The 15,639-nt window shown below is 36.7% G+C and overlaps 1 protein-coding gene across 1 annotated transcript; it reads left to right on the top strand.

Annotated features, from left to right (window-relative positions):
- Positions 1-1,570: 1,570 nt before the first annotated feature.
- On the top strand, positions 1,571-2,253 carry LOC141680390 (uncharacterized). Its single transcript, XM_074486629.1, has 2 exons — positions 1,571-2,200; positions 2,245-2,253. The coding sequence occupies exons 1-2, from the start codon at positions 1,571-1,573 to the stop codon at positions 2,251-2,253; spliced, it is 639 nt and encodes a 212-aa protein (XP_074342730.1).
- Positions 2,254-15,639: the final 13,386 nt, after the last annotated feature.

Here is a 15,639-nt window from a genome sequence, read left to right as displayed (position 1 = left end):
TTTAAAATTAGAATATTCTGAAAACATTTTGTGCAAGGTAGTTGATTTGTGAAAAGATTTGTTATTTGTGGAAATAAGTGTAAGAATAATTTAGAAAATCGAATTTTTTTTAGTTTAGGTAATTGTGTGTATCAAATATTTTATTTATGGAATTTACTTGGAGAGGTTGTAAATCTTTAGGAGGAAATATTATTATTTCCTAGTTGAGATATAGGGTTTTGTATCGTTATAAATACACCATATTCGTATTCCTTGTTTTTATCATTAAAATTCGTAGGACTTTCTCAGCAAAAATCAGCTGTCTTGTAAAATTCGTAGAAAATTCATCGTAAGTCAGAATTCAGTGATTCTGGACTTTTCAGAAAGGTCTTTTCGTTATCTTCAGATTTCGTGTTTCGTGTTTTTCAAGAAAATATCGTTTAGAGGGTCAAAAAGAGTAAATTCAGATCTGGTCAGGCTTTGAGGTAAGTACTTTTGACTTACTTTTAATTTTCGAAAAAGATATTTCAGTTCTGTTTTTAATTTCGTATAAGATATAAGAATTTTGATTTTGAAATTATAAGATATAAGTATTTGTGAATTTTAGAACCCAGTCTCTACGTTTTCGAACCCGTTCGTAATTTACGCTATAGTTCCGGAACTAGCCTTAGATACCCTTAGTAGGCGCACAAGTGTGCAACTTTAGATACCTATTAAGGGCGCGTAATTATTGAACTTTAGATGCCGACCACTGGCAAAGTGTGGTATAAAGAATAAGAATAAGAATTAGATGCCGGCTACTGGCAAAGTGTGGCCGTAGATCAAGACTGTGGTATTTATTAGAATTATCGTTTTGTTCTATTTTATTTTGTTCTGATCTGTTATAAAATCTGCCCTGTTCTGTTTTAAATTCTGAATTTTAAAATATAAAACTTGGGTTGGATCTACTTAACAAATTGTTTTACAAAATTATTATTGTTTGAGAAAAAATCATTTTATCAAAACACCCATTGTTTTTCTGTTTAAGAGATAGTCAATTTGTACTTGCTGAGCTGTGTAGCTCACCCCTTTTAACATTTCAGGTTCGGAATTTGGAGCATATTAAAATTAAGGAATGAGAACTATGTGGAGATCTGTGCTGCTTCGTTTTGTGCTATTTGAATTAGAATAAAGATTTTGTTTTTAGAGAATAAATTTAATTATCTGTTAGACAATTATTATCGGATTTGTGGAGCTGCGTCTCTGTTTTTATGATTTTGATTATTGAGTTTGACCGCTGCTTTGACCTTCGTGATATATTTGAATTACCGAATAAGAATCTATTTTATTTAAGTTTTGGTATTTAGATTTAATAGTCCGGAAGTGAGTGGATCGTTACAGTTGGTATCAAGAGCAGGCTGTCCTTCGGAGTGTATTAGGTATGGGACTAGTACATTCCCTAGGATGCGATCCTTTAGACTATCGTATAGGTCTTAGAAAATTATTTTGGATTTAGGGCATTTATTTGTGTGATTATTTGATATGTTTGACTTTTGTGTTTTTTTGATTATTGACTATAAGTTTAGAATTTGTTTTGTGTGTTCTAGTAAAGATGGATGGAGAAAATCAGAACAACAATGAAAATCAGGGCAATAATGATGAAGGAGGAAACGTCTTTGACCAGCTGGCTGAAACTCTAGCTGTACTTGTGAATCAGCAACCGAAGCCCAACATCGTCTCTCAATTCAAGCGTTTGAACCCGCCAACTTTTGATGGAGCTACAGACCCGGCTATCGTTGAGATGTGGATCCAAGAGATGGAAAAAGCTTTCGGACTTCTGGGGAGCAATGAGGGACAGAAGGTAACCTTAGCTGTGTACCAATTGCAAGGAAGCGCTTACGACTGGTGGCTTATGGAAAAGAGAAAGAATGAGACGACAAATCTTGAAGAAAATCATGAACCGTACACTTGGGCAAAGTTCAAGAAGGCTTTAGAGGACAAGTACTTTCCGAGAACAGTTCGTCTGCAGAAAGAGAGGGACTTCATTCGACTTCAACAAGGTGGAAGAACCGTCATTGAATACGAAGCAGAATTTGCAAAGCTTGCGAAGTACGCGTCGACCCTAGTAGCAGATGAGAGCAGTCGAGCACGAAGATTAGAGGAGGGACTTCGAAGTGACATCAGGAATTCAGTGGCGTCGTTTGAACTTCAGACGTACGAGGCTGTCCTCAACAAGGCGTTAGTGATCGAAAGGGGCTTGGCAGAATCTGAAAAGGCGTCTGGCAGTTGGAATAAGAGGCGGTTCACTCAAACTAGTGGGCAATCTTTTCAAGGGGGACCACTCAAGAAGCCACACGTGTACGATAACATCGGGGGTCAAGGTGATCGAGAGACGTGTACCAGGTGCGGCAAGAATCATCCGGACAAAGTCTGTCGTTGGAATACAGGTGCTTGTTTTCATTGCTGAGAAGTAGGACATAAGATTTCGAATTGTCCGCACAATCCGCCACCGCCACCAAGGAAGGAAGCAGATAACAAGATGGGCAAAGGACGTGTGTTTCAGCTGACAGGAAATGACAACTATCGCAATTAAGGTATGATTTCTTTTCTTTAGTGACTTATTTAATTTATTTATGTTATGTGAATTTGGGGACCAAATTCTTTTAAGGAGGGAAGAATGTAAAATTCGTAATTTTATTTTTAATTTATTTATTAGAAATTAGATATTAATTTGTCTAGATAAATATTTTAAAATTAGAATATTCTGAAAACATTTTGTGCAAGGTAGTTGATTTGTGAAAAGATTTGTTATTTGTGGAAATAAGTGTAAGAATAATTTAGAAAATCGAATTTTTTTTAGTTTAGGTAATTGTGTGTATCAAATATTTTATTTATGGAATTTACTTGGAGAGGTTGTAAATCTTTAGGAGGAAATATTATTATTTCCTAGTTGAGATATAGGGTTTTGTATCGTTATAAATACACCATATTCGTATTCCTTGTTTTTATCATTAAAATTCGTAGGACTTTCTCAGCAAAAATCAGCTGTCTTGTAAAATTCGTAGAAAATTCATCGTAAGTCAGAATTCAGTGATTCTGGACTTTTCAGAAAGGTCTTTTCGTTATCTTCAGATTTCGTGTTTCGTGTTTTTCAAGAAAATATCGTTTAGAGGGTCAAAAAGAGTAAATTCAGATCTGGTCAGGCTTTGAGGTAAGTACTTTTGACTTACTTTTAATTTTCGAAAAAGATATTTCAGTTCTGTTTTTAATTTCGTATAAGATATAAGAATTTTGATTTTGAAATTATAAGATATAAGTATTTGTGAATTTTAGAACCCAGTCTCTACGTTTTCGAACCCGTTCGTAATTTACGCTATAGTTCCGGAACTAGCCTTAGATACCCTTAGTAGGCGCACAAGTGTGCAACTTTAGATACCTATTAAGGGCGCGTAATTATTGAACTTTAGATGCCGACCACTGGCAAAGTGTGGTATAAAGAATAAGAATAAGAATTAGATGCCGGCTACTGGCAAAGTGTGGCCGTAGATCAAGACTGTGGTATTTATTAGAATTATCGTTTTGTTCTATTTTATTTTGTTCTGATCTGTTATAAAATCTGCCCTGTTCTGTTTTAAATTCTGAATTTTAAAATATAAAACTTGGGTTGGATCTACTTAACAAATTGTTTTACAAAATTATTATTGTTTGAGAAAAAATCATTTTATCAAAACACCCATTGTTTTTCTGTTTAAGAGATAGTCAATTTGTACTTGCTGAGCTGTGTAGCTCACCCCTTTTAACATTTCAGGTTCGGAATTTGGAGCATATTAAAATTAAGGAATGAGAACTATGTGGAGATCTGTGCTGCTTCGTTTTGTGCTATTTGAATTAGAATAAAGATTTTGTTTTTAGAGAATAAATTTAATTATCTGTTAGACAATTATTATCGGATTTGTGGAGCTGCGTCTCTGTTTTTATGATTTTGATTATTGAGTTTGACCGCTGCTTTGACCTTCGTGATATATTTGAATTACCGAATAAGAATCTATTTTATTTAAGTTTTGGTATTTAGATTTAATAGTCCGGAAGTGAGGGGCTGTTACAGTTTTTAATCTGTATATCTAGACTTGGAAGTATAAAAGTCGACATTGAACGACATGATGTCCAGTCTTGTGATATGTATGCAGGAATATTACAAATGTTGAGCATTTTAAAATAACGTACCATGCAGTAACATTATTTTGTATAGTCTGGGCCTATTTCAGAAAGTGTAGCCTTTCTTAAAGAATGCACATTTGAAGAATCTTTGAACACCAGTGAGGTTAACATTTGAGCTCAGCATATAGTGTAAAACTGGAATAGAGGACTTTACCATGTTAGGTTATATGAAAATATTAGTTATATATCAGTAGCTATGTATGATTATATTCTTTCCTTGTTTCAAGAATGAAAGAGATTGAATATAGTATAAAATATAGGAGGAACATGAGTTTAACCTAATTATAAAAAAAAAATTAGCAGCACTAGTCAGAAATTAAAGAAATGAAGTGGATGATACAAGTCAAAAAAGTTGGAGGGAGTTGTGAGAAAATCGAGAGAATTGGAGCATAATTCTACGTTCAAAGCTCAACCTCCAAGGAGTTTACTAGTTTTTATATTTGTATATTGAATATTTGTACTCATCTTAAGTATAACTAGTACTAATTCACACAGGATGTAGCAGAATATCACATGGCTCTTTTGTCAAACAAAAACAATACACTCCATAAATCACATGCAACTTTGGCCACCGCCTAATTACCTCTTGTAATGGCCCACAATTACCCATGCCTCTATGATACACAAGTGAAATCACAGTCAAACAATCTTGAGTTCTAAGCTTCAACATTCTCATTACTCCTCCATAATACAGATAATAATCAAAGCTTTTTGATTTAATATAATTTTTAAGAATTTTAATCCTCTCAACTAATAATTATTGACCAGGGACTCTTGATTGCTTTCAAAAATGAACTCCTAAAAAAGTGTTCAAAAATTGACTAATTGAATCGATCAAGTGGACAATTAAGGAGATTGGAGTTAGAAAATAAGATAAACAGCATGTATTACGGTGAATGCTTAACAATGAAATTTGTGTAAAGAAGAATATCTCTGGAAAGATATTCTTTCACCCTCTGCACATAACCAAAAGTACCAATTTCCCCCTTCCCAAAACTTCACCTCCTTATACCACTTTGTACGTATTCTTCCCCTAGCTCTGTGTATTCTATATTAATATATTTGTGCATGGTCAGTTTCTGTCAATCAAATTTATAATTCAGATTTTAAAAAAGAAAAAATTTGACGTAATTATTGTGTTTTGGAGTTTTCTTATTAAGTTCTTAAGTAAAAAAATAATAAATATTAACTAAAATGCAATATTAAGATTTTTTAGAAACTTAGATCACTAATGAAACCCTATATAATGCTATATTCAAAACAAATATAATCATTATGATAATATAATTCTAAAAATGTTTTATACTAAAATATTAATTACAGTCCAACAATATATATATATATATATATATATTACAATTAACTTTTTAAAAATTTAAACATTTTTCTCTTTCACTTTTATTTATAGGAGATCATTTGCTATCTATTTTAAGTTATAAGTGATATATGGTTTTACAAAATTTAACTTTTTTTTTTCTAAATATACAATCAAATATATATTAATACTTCTATATAATTAAAGATAACTAGGCTGTTGAATAAAATTTATGATTCTCGTTGTGTATCAAACCCATACCAACTCAACATAGTTATTCATTGGACTATGAATATTATGGTGTAATATCTCAATTGCTTTGTTGGCATTTCCCTACAATTTTTTCCTCTCATTCGGTTTCGTGCATTTGCTTTTAACAAGTATACTTACAATTATAAAACATTATTTTATTGAAAACTAGAGAATGGTAACAAGTTCATTTAAATATTACTATCATCCTAGGTTCTTGAAATGGTAACAAAAACATTGAACGCCTAGGTTCTTCAAATAGTAAGAAGAGACATTGAACGGAGTTGTAACTACACTGATTTTCTAGTATTTTTATAGCTCTCCTCTTCAATATTTAATATTTTTTTACAAAAAGGTCGTGTTGTCATTTGCCCATTCATAGAAGAGAGATCCCTCTACAACATTGTTCAGTAGAATATAGTTCACTCCTATAAACTGTTACAGAAATCGCTAGGCGTGTCAGGGCGGTAATGATACCTTCGAAAGAGATTAATTAGTAAGTCGGAGATTAATCGGACCGATTAATCGGAACATTAATTGAAAGAATATAAATTTTATTTTTAATTTTTATAATTATATAATGATCAATATGTCAAATATTTTTTGAAAAAAGAAATTAGAATAGTATTAAATAATATCTACATATTTGACATGCGTTATATACGAACTATTGAGTTTACAATATTAATTATATTTTAATTCACACTTTTATATTAATTATAATATGTTATTTTTATGTTTTAAGTGAGAAAATAAATTTATTAGATTAGTTGTTATTTCTTACCAATACTTTATATTAGAAATTGACATGATATTGTGTGAAATTATGAAATTAATGAATTAAAATTATAAAAACATAAAAAAAATTAATTATTTCCGCCTTAACCGCCTAGGACCGATTTTTGACCGCATAGCTTGCCTAATCCCGATTTTGAACCAATTTTTTTAAAAAAATGCTTAAATCACCGCCTAGGTTCGAGTCGGGGCATTTTACCACCGCCTAACGCCGCCTAGACCGATTTTTAGAACACTGCTCCTAGATGATAAGATTATAATTTCGGTATACACATTGAATGCATTAATACTTATTTTTATATTATATTTAGGGAGTTTATTAGTAATATAAATAATGCTTCAATTTTTGGTAAATTGCATAAAACTTTACCCTTTTATATTCTAATACATAGTAATTATCAATATGTCTATTTTTATATTACAGCGCCAAGTGTTTTCTTGTTTATGGCAATTTCTTTTATTATAGAATATTACCTTGTGGTTTTTCACTTATCCAGAATCTAATTATAATATTAGTTAACCGTTAAATATCAATCGTATTTACAATAAAATTTTCTACTAACTTAGGAAGTTTTATAATTTAATGTATCTCAATTAGTATAGGTTAATATTACGAAGGAAAATCCTAAATATATAAAATCTATTTTCAAAATAGTTATAAAATAATATCATATTTTTATTGATTTGTAAATGAACTCTGCATTTACACTAATAACATCAATCATATTCAATTCACGTCACTTTATAACAATATTTTGTAACAGTTTGTTGTGTTTCTACCATTTCTGAAACCGACATGATAACCATAAAAAGATAACATGATAAACAAATAAAGAAATATACAAAAAATTTACTAGTAATAGAAATAGAATAAGCAAGTAATAGCTCAGCTTCTTTAGCCTCCACGAGCCGCGCCGACCCAGCAAAGTGGACTGAGGACACAAAGTGTAAAACGAACTAAAGAGGAAGGGTAAAAGAGGAAATACAAAAAGTTAGGAGCATGACGGATATTAACAGCACAAATTTGGCGGTTAGCCTGTAACTCTGAAATCATGAACGGCGTTTTGGTAAACGTAACTGCGACACTTTCTGTTACAAGCATTTCATATTTGTGATGCTGCACAGAACGCGTGTCTTCCACCATCAAAATCATATATAATAAATTCATTTGAAAAAAAATAGAAACTAAAACCTCAAATTTTATTTTGTTATAATAGTTATTTTCATCTTTTTAAAATTCTATAAGACAGTCCTTACAAAAAAAAAAAAATTCTGTAAGAAGGTAAAAAATTATTAACCATAGTGAGCGTGCCTTTTTATAATAAATTTCCGTTAGATCAAAATATCATATAACAATCAGTGTATCAAATTTTCGTTTTTACTGTTAACACATAGGAATAGTCGAATAGATGTTGAAACTTGATAAAAAAATGTTGAAAAATATTATTTCCACCTAGAGCCGACAATTTTGTACACGACACGATAATACGACACGAAAATAACGGGCTTGGTTTTACATTTTTGGTACACGAACACGAAAGTACACAGATGAATTTAGTGTAGGTTTTCGGTTTATACTTGGGTACAAGAAACGAAATGAAAGTACAGGAAATAAATAAATATTTAACTAAATTTATCAAAATTATATGAATACATATATCTTACAATATTATTTTATATATAATATTTACATAAAATAGATATAAAATAGATTTCAAATTTAAATTTCATAAGATTTAACTGCACTACAGTCTTTATAACTTATTTACTTAAAACTCGACTATTAAAAACTTTATATTTAAATATATATTTTATTTATCTTTATTTTTATTATTCATTTTAAATTACACGAAACGTACACGAAATGAAGGTACACGAATACGAAACAAATTTTTAACGATTCGGGTTTGATTTAGGCATTCATGACACGAAACACGAAAATACACGACACGAAAGTACACGAAACGAACGATTTGCCAGCTCTACTCCCTTCGTACCATTAGATAGTATTAAAGATGCACAAAAACCTGAGCCCGAAAATCTGGCCGGCCCGATCCGGTCAAACCCCGGTCCGGGCTTAGGGCCTCGACGGGTCCTATATTTTTAGGCAAAGCCCGACCCAACCCGGTTAAAAAGCCCGGGCTTCGGCCCGGCCCAGTCTTTGGCCCGGCCGGATTAAAAACCCGTAAAAACCCTGTAAAAATCTGATTATTCTAATATATTTTCTAATATATTTATGAATTAACATTTACTATAAATATAAATAATACTTTAAACACATATATATTTATATAGTCGTGATTAATAATATTATTTATATACTTTATTGCGATTAATGAAAGAAGATATTGTAAGTACACTATACACATTTGGATAACATTGATAAAACCTATTATTCTATAAACATGTTTATTTTTTTCAAACTTAAATATTTTCAACGAAGTAATGTTTTCATAAAATATTTCTTGAAAACTAATACATTTTTACGATGATCTAGTTGCTAACATATGTAGTCTTCAGAATCTCTAATAAAACTCACTCCAATTTAAATTAGAAAAAAGCCTGACCCGATCCGATCCGGCCCAAAAAAAGCCCGGTGAGGCTCGCCTTGAGGGCCCGAGCCTCACCGGGTCAAACGGGCTCTGACATTTTTGAAAAGCCCGATTTGCCTCGACCCGGTCAAAGTCAAAGCCCGAAAAGCCCGGTCCGGGCTTTTTAAGGCCATTTAAGGCCAGGTGAAAGCCCGGCCCGGTGGGCCTTTTGTGCATCTCTAGATAGTATACGTTATATGGCATAGAGGTTAAAAAAAGTGTAATTTAGTACTCTCTCTATCCCATTCATTTATATACAATTTCTTTTTTTGAATGTCACATTCAATTTTATACATTTCAACATTTATTAAAAATAGTAAAATTTTATATTGTAAAAAGTAAATACACCCCACTTATAACCACTATTTTCTTCCGGTACACCCACTTTATACTATTTTCTTCCAATACACCTATTTTTTCTCACAAAATTACACTTTTTTTAACTTTCGTGTACAAACCAAACGTATACAATATAACAGGACAGAGGGAGTAAGAAACAGTATAAGAGAAGTGAGTAAAGTGGTTGTACTAATTAATATATAATATATAAAGTGGGTATGGTAAAAGAGAATCGTGGTGTTACGCCCAGATCTTCTTCAGAACGAATGAATAGGTTTCGGCTACTAAGGAATTGCCTTCGGACGCGACCTGAAATGGAAGAGAATGCGAGGGATTGTCCCCCCGATTCACCTCCGGTGTGAGAATAAAATCTGGATGTAAAGTGGGTGAAAAGAATACAAGAAAATAGAGAGTGTTTGAGAGAATGAATATCTGATCCCCTATTTCTTACTTTTCCGGGGGTTTATATCCGATATTTCCATTAATACCTCGTCCGTTACACCTTTGTCATCAAGAAGGGCGAAAAGGGGGGCGCTTTGATTGTGATCCCAACTGTTGAAACAAAAGTGGGCCTTGGTTTGCTGGGTTGTCTGGGCCTTCGGTTTATGGGTCTGTGGGGTCGAATTGTCTAATGGACCTTCGTTCGGTGGGTCTTATTGGTCTCATAACCAATATGTCCATGTCCTTCGGCTGGGCCGGTGGACATCAGTCTAGGCTCATCTTGGGGTGAAGAAACCCTAGGACGACTGCTTCGGTTTTACCTCGATTTTCGTTCGTACACGTGGTAAGGTCATGGGTGCATTAATGTGACAACTGTTTGTCGTGTCGTTTTATGGCTCAATCTCAGCCATTGCATCTCAATCGTTTCAATATGGAGCACCCATTTCAAAAGCGCCCAAATGTCGCCCCTTTTGGCACCCAAACCCATTTTAGGCGCCCATATAAAGAGTCATAGTGCACTCCGTTTTCTTTTTATCATTTTTCGGCATCCAAATACAAACAACAACTTCTTTCAAGCTTTTCAATCACGGGTAGCAATAATTCCACATTTCCTGATCATCCCATTTCAGTCAAACAACACCTTCAAATCACTAAGTTTGCGTTTTCCTTTTTGCGCATATTATATTATTATGCAAGTTATTGGTTTTTGTTATTTGCATGCGAGTTCAGAGATCATTTTCTGGGCTCCATTTTGTGTTTTTGTGTTGCTTTTTGGCGTGGGATGTACTTTCTGGGTATTGGTAGGAATTTTCTGGGTTTTTGCTTTTTTAGGGGCACCCACTGGGTTTAAAGAGGGCATGCGAGTTGTTCTTGGTCAAGAACTCTCTTCGGGAGTTTTTGATCGTAGAACAACCTTCGGGAGTTGCCCCAGGGTGTTTAGTCTTTTCTTGCCTGAAGTTTAAAGATGCAGGCGAAAGGTTTCTGAGGGCAAGAACTTCCTTCGGGAAAACCTGCCTGTTAGAACACCCTTCGGGAGCCGACTCCAGGATTTTTTTTGTTCGCTCGGTTCTTGGAAATGTACTCGGTCCCTTGTACTTTTATATTTCTTTCTTCGTTTAATCCGAGTACATGGGCTAATTTGTCTCTTTATTTCCGAATACATGGATATGGACCGAGCGAATCCTCCGGCCGAGACCCATATTTCGAGGGTGAATACTTTGGCTGAGACCTCTTCTATACGACCTGAGAGGACGACCCGAGCTCTTAACGATTCTGTGGCGTCGTATCCAGCGGCGAACAACCGCTCAGAACTATCGAAGGATTGAGTAGGTCAGATGTATTTTGACTACTCCATTCCGCGGAGCTTCCTTTGGCAGCATGTTGCCAAGAAGGACGAGCGAATCTACGACACCCCTGGCGTGCCGAAAGGGTACGGAGACTGCACCGTCGAGATTTTCGAGGCAACATTCAAGTGCGGCTTCAGAGTGCCGCTGCTGAAGATCCTGAGGCACCTCTTCAGTCTGATGGGGATCGCGTTGGGATAGATGGATCTGAATGGATTCATCCATATCAACTGCTTTTACACCATGTGTCTCCGGGCTGGGATTCGCCCTTGCACTCGGCTATTGTGGTATCACTACGATTTTTGGAAGAACCCGAAGAGCTCGGGCTTCCACAACATCGCTCGTCGGGCGAGCCGAGCGGACTGGACGACCACCAATTCCAACAACAAAACCACCCACACTCACTTGTGCTTTATCAGTGGGCCTAAGTTGGCCGAGATGTCGGTGTGGCGCGATGTCAATGCTTCGATGCCTATAATGCCAAACTTGAAGGATGAGGAGAAGGACAAATACACAACCCTGGTGGACGCGAAGGTTAGCAAGCTCGGTCCCGAGGAGTTTCGGGACAAGGATTGACTTCTGAGCTTGTGGGGTGGGGGTAACACACTCTTCTTTCGTCTATATTTTTTTTACTTTGTAGCTTCACTGTAATTTTGTTATTATATAATTGTCTTCCCTTTGTTCGTTCTATTTTTTCTTCCTTCCGCCTTCATTATTTACTTGGTATTATGCAATACTTGTTTAGACTGACTCCTCTTTTGTCTTTCTTGTTTTCCAGTTTCTTCCAGGGAAGCTCTTATAGAGAGGAAGAAGGCCAGGGCGGCCGAGAAGAAGGTTGTCCCTGATCCTTCCGAGGAGACGGAGGATAGGGCTGAAGCTGAGAGGGAGGTCCCCCTTTGTCAGGTCCCTCTGGCTTCGAAAGATGGAGAAGGGGATGATCCGGAGTTTATGGGAGAGGTGGCCCATCCAAGCGGACCCGAAGCGTAGACGGGGTCATTCAAACGTACCTCCCTGGGTGGGGCGTTCTGACATCCAATAATACTGTCCCCCGGCTAGGCAGTCGACGAAAGATGTGGCCTCTGACCCGTGCCACGATCTCCAGCTCCCTGCCGATCTGCCTACCTTCACGACGGCCTCTCCGACGGAGGCTTATACCGAGCTGATGTCCTTCCTGTCTCTGGTACATAGTTAAATTTACATTTATTTGTCTTAGTTTTTCTGCATTTTTTTTCTTCATTCGTTTGACATATTTTTGCCTTGTGTATTTTTTGTAGGCTGCTCTTTGGGCTGTTGCCGTGGAGGACAAGGTCCGGGATATGGAGGCCAGGATGGCCGAGGTCAAGGAGCTGGAGAGGAGGGCCACTGCGGGCAAGAAAGCTGGAGAGGGTGTAGAATCAAAACAGCGTGCTGGTCGTCGAGGCCACTATGCTGCAGAATGACAGGAATCGGCTGGAAGGAGACCTTGCCAAGGCGAAGAGGAGGATCAGTCATCGGAATGTCCAGTTGAAAAAGTCCGAAAGGAGCTTTGGAAGTCAAAGAAGCAGCTGGACAGGACGGAGGAGCGTTGTTTCCAGTTCGGCGCTGATTATGTCCTGGAGAAGGCTTATAGCCTTGGATGGGATTATAAGCAGCTACTGGACGATAGCCTGGAAGATCCTATCGGTCGGCCAACGGTTGAAGCCCCTCCCGTCTCCTCTGACGAAGATGAAGAGCTCTCGGATGAGGACCTTTAGTCTTAGATTTCTTGGCTTGTAAAATTATTTTTAAGTTGTAACTGATACTTCTGCCTTCGGGCTTTGTAGTATTAACTTGCCTTCGGTCTAAATTTCTTTCTAAATTTTAATGCATCCTTCTTTCCTTTTATTACATCTTCGGCCTTTTATTTTGCCTTAGCAATTTCGGTAATTTTTTTGTGTTTATATAGTATTCCTACATCTTCGGCTTAATTTTTACCTTAGCATTTTTTGTTTCTTATGTCCTTCTTCGGCCCCAAGTGTTATAGGGTCGAGGTTTAAGTACGAAGAGAACCTCAGGCCGTTAACACTAAGGGAAATCCTTTTGGGTGAAGGAACTGAGTGATGGACCTCTTTGGGTTGCCCTAGGCCAGTGCGCCTTCGTTCCATTAGTTAAAATTGGTACTTAAAAAAAATAAACTATAATATCTACAGTAGTACTAAACGCAGAAGGGGGAGGGCTCGTGTTCTTCGGGATTGCCCCTAGACGAGACCTCCTTCGTTCTTCAGGTTCTACTTGTGAATAATTTTGATGCGTAATTGGAGGGTGAAGTGTTTCTCTTCTTCGGGATCGCCCCTAGACAAGGCCTGCTTCGCCCTTCGGCAATATCACTTTTCTTTCGGTAAGTAAGAATTTGTAAGGGAAGGACGAAGGGGAAAGTTTTTTTTCGAGAATTGCCACTAGACATTCCTCATTCGTCATTGTCGCTTGTATTCATTTTTTTTATTTTTGTTTTAATAACAGTAATATGGCGAGGGATGTTAAGCTATGCGGGGTTGCCCCTAGATAATATCCATCTACCCTTTATCGGAAGCAAAGAAAACGTGACAACCGAAGGTTTTTATCTTCATCGGGGTTTGCCCCTAGATAATACTCATTCGGCCGCTTAGTTCGTAATAAGATTTTTTTTCTTTTTTAAGTAATAAATTGGCGAGAGAGAAGTGCATTTTCATTAATCGTCAAATCATTACTTTTTTGGCAAAGAACTCAGAATGAAGTACAAATGAAAAATAAAAGAAAATTTTCTTACTGATAAATTTTTTGGAGTCGAATGGCATGTAAAGTGTTTTTGATTGCTTTGCCAGCCAGTGTTTCTAGCTTGTAGGTTCCCGGACGAATGACCTCAATTACTTTATAAGACCCTTCCCAGTTCGTCTGAAGTTTTTCTTGTCTTGTCGGCATAGATGTAGCTAATTCTCTTAGGACCAGATCTTCAATATCGAATTATCTCTTTTTAATTCCCGAGTCATAGTGTTGGGCTGCCTGCAGTAAGTATTTCATATTCCTTTGGTGGGTAGCCTCTCTTTCCTCTTCTAACATGTCCACATTCACCCTTAGTCCGAAGTTATTGGTTTCCACGTTGTAGACCTCAGTTCTATAAGACTCTAGCCAACCTAAAAGGGGTTTCCCCAGTGGAAGACTTAGGTGTCGTTTGGTAAGCCCATAAGACCCAAGGTAGTTCTTCGGCCCATCTTCCCTTGGTTTCACCCAGCCTCTTCTTTATTCCTTGAAAGATTATTTTGTTCGCTACTTCGATTGCCCCTTTTCCTTGTGGATGAGCAACTGAGCTAAACTTCTATTGAACCCCAAAGTGATACAGAAATCTTCAGAACTTATTTCCAACAAACTGGGTTCCATTGTCAGAAACACAAATTTTCGGAATCGCAAATCTGAGAATGATCTGCTTCATAAAGAACTTCTTAGCTGCTTCCTCGGTTATGACGGATAACGGTCGGGCTTTGACCCATTTGGTCATGTAGTCGATTGCAATTATGCAATATTTTACCTGTTTGGTGCTGGTAGGGAGAATTCCAACTATGTCCACGGCCCACATGGAGAATGGAATGGGGCTAATAACATAAGTCATTTCTTTGGGAGGTTGCTTTGGAACCGTGGCGAACAACTGACATTGTTCATATTTCTTCGCATACTCACTTGCATCGGCTCGCAAAGTCGGCCAAAAGAATCCTTGACGTAGGATTTTAAAGGCGAGAGACCGACCAGCCAGATGTTCTCCGCAAATTCCTTCGTGCACCGCTTCTAGAGCTTGATGTTGTTCTTCAACATTCAAACACCTTAAGAGGGACTAGCTGACCGATCAGAGGTACATTCTTCCATTGACAATTCTGTAGCTTGATGCCCTGTATTTTATTTTTAAGGGCTTCCCTTCAGTCTAAGGGCAAGATTCCTTTTTCCAGAAAATTTCTTATCGGAGCCATCTAATCAGTGTCTTGGAGTATTTTCAGATATTATTTTTTCTCGATCGAAGGCGTTTTGGCTTCGGTGAGGTAGATAAAACCGGTTAGGCTCTAAGTCTCAGCCAAAGCTAGCCTGGAGAGGGCCTCCGCCCGGCTATTATTCTCCCTGCCTATTTGACTTAGCTCAAAAGTTTCAAATGACAAGGAAGCATTTTTTACCTTAGTGGCATAAGCCTTTGTCCGAGGGTCCCGTTGTTCATACTCTCTCGAGAAGTGTTTGACTACCAACATAGAGTCACTGAACTCTCTTAGGTGCTTCGCCTCGAGACTCCGGGCCAAATTCATTCTTGCTAAGAGTCCTTTGTACTCCGCCTCGTTATTGGTGAGGGGAAAACCAAACTTTATAGCCTGACATATTTCGAACCCATTGGGGCTGGAAAGTATTAAGCCGACCCCAC

Source organism: Apium graveolens, chromosome 8, assembly GCF_009905375.1.
Source record: "Apium graveolens cultivar Ventura chromosome 8, ASM990537v1, whole genome shotgun sequence".
In the NCBI taxonomy this organism is placed as follows: Eukaryota; Viridiplantae; Streptophyta; class Magnoliopsida; order Apiales; family Apiaceae; genus Apium; species Apium graveolens.
This window is presented reverse-complemented; position numbering and strand designations above follow the sequence as displayed.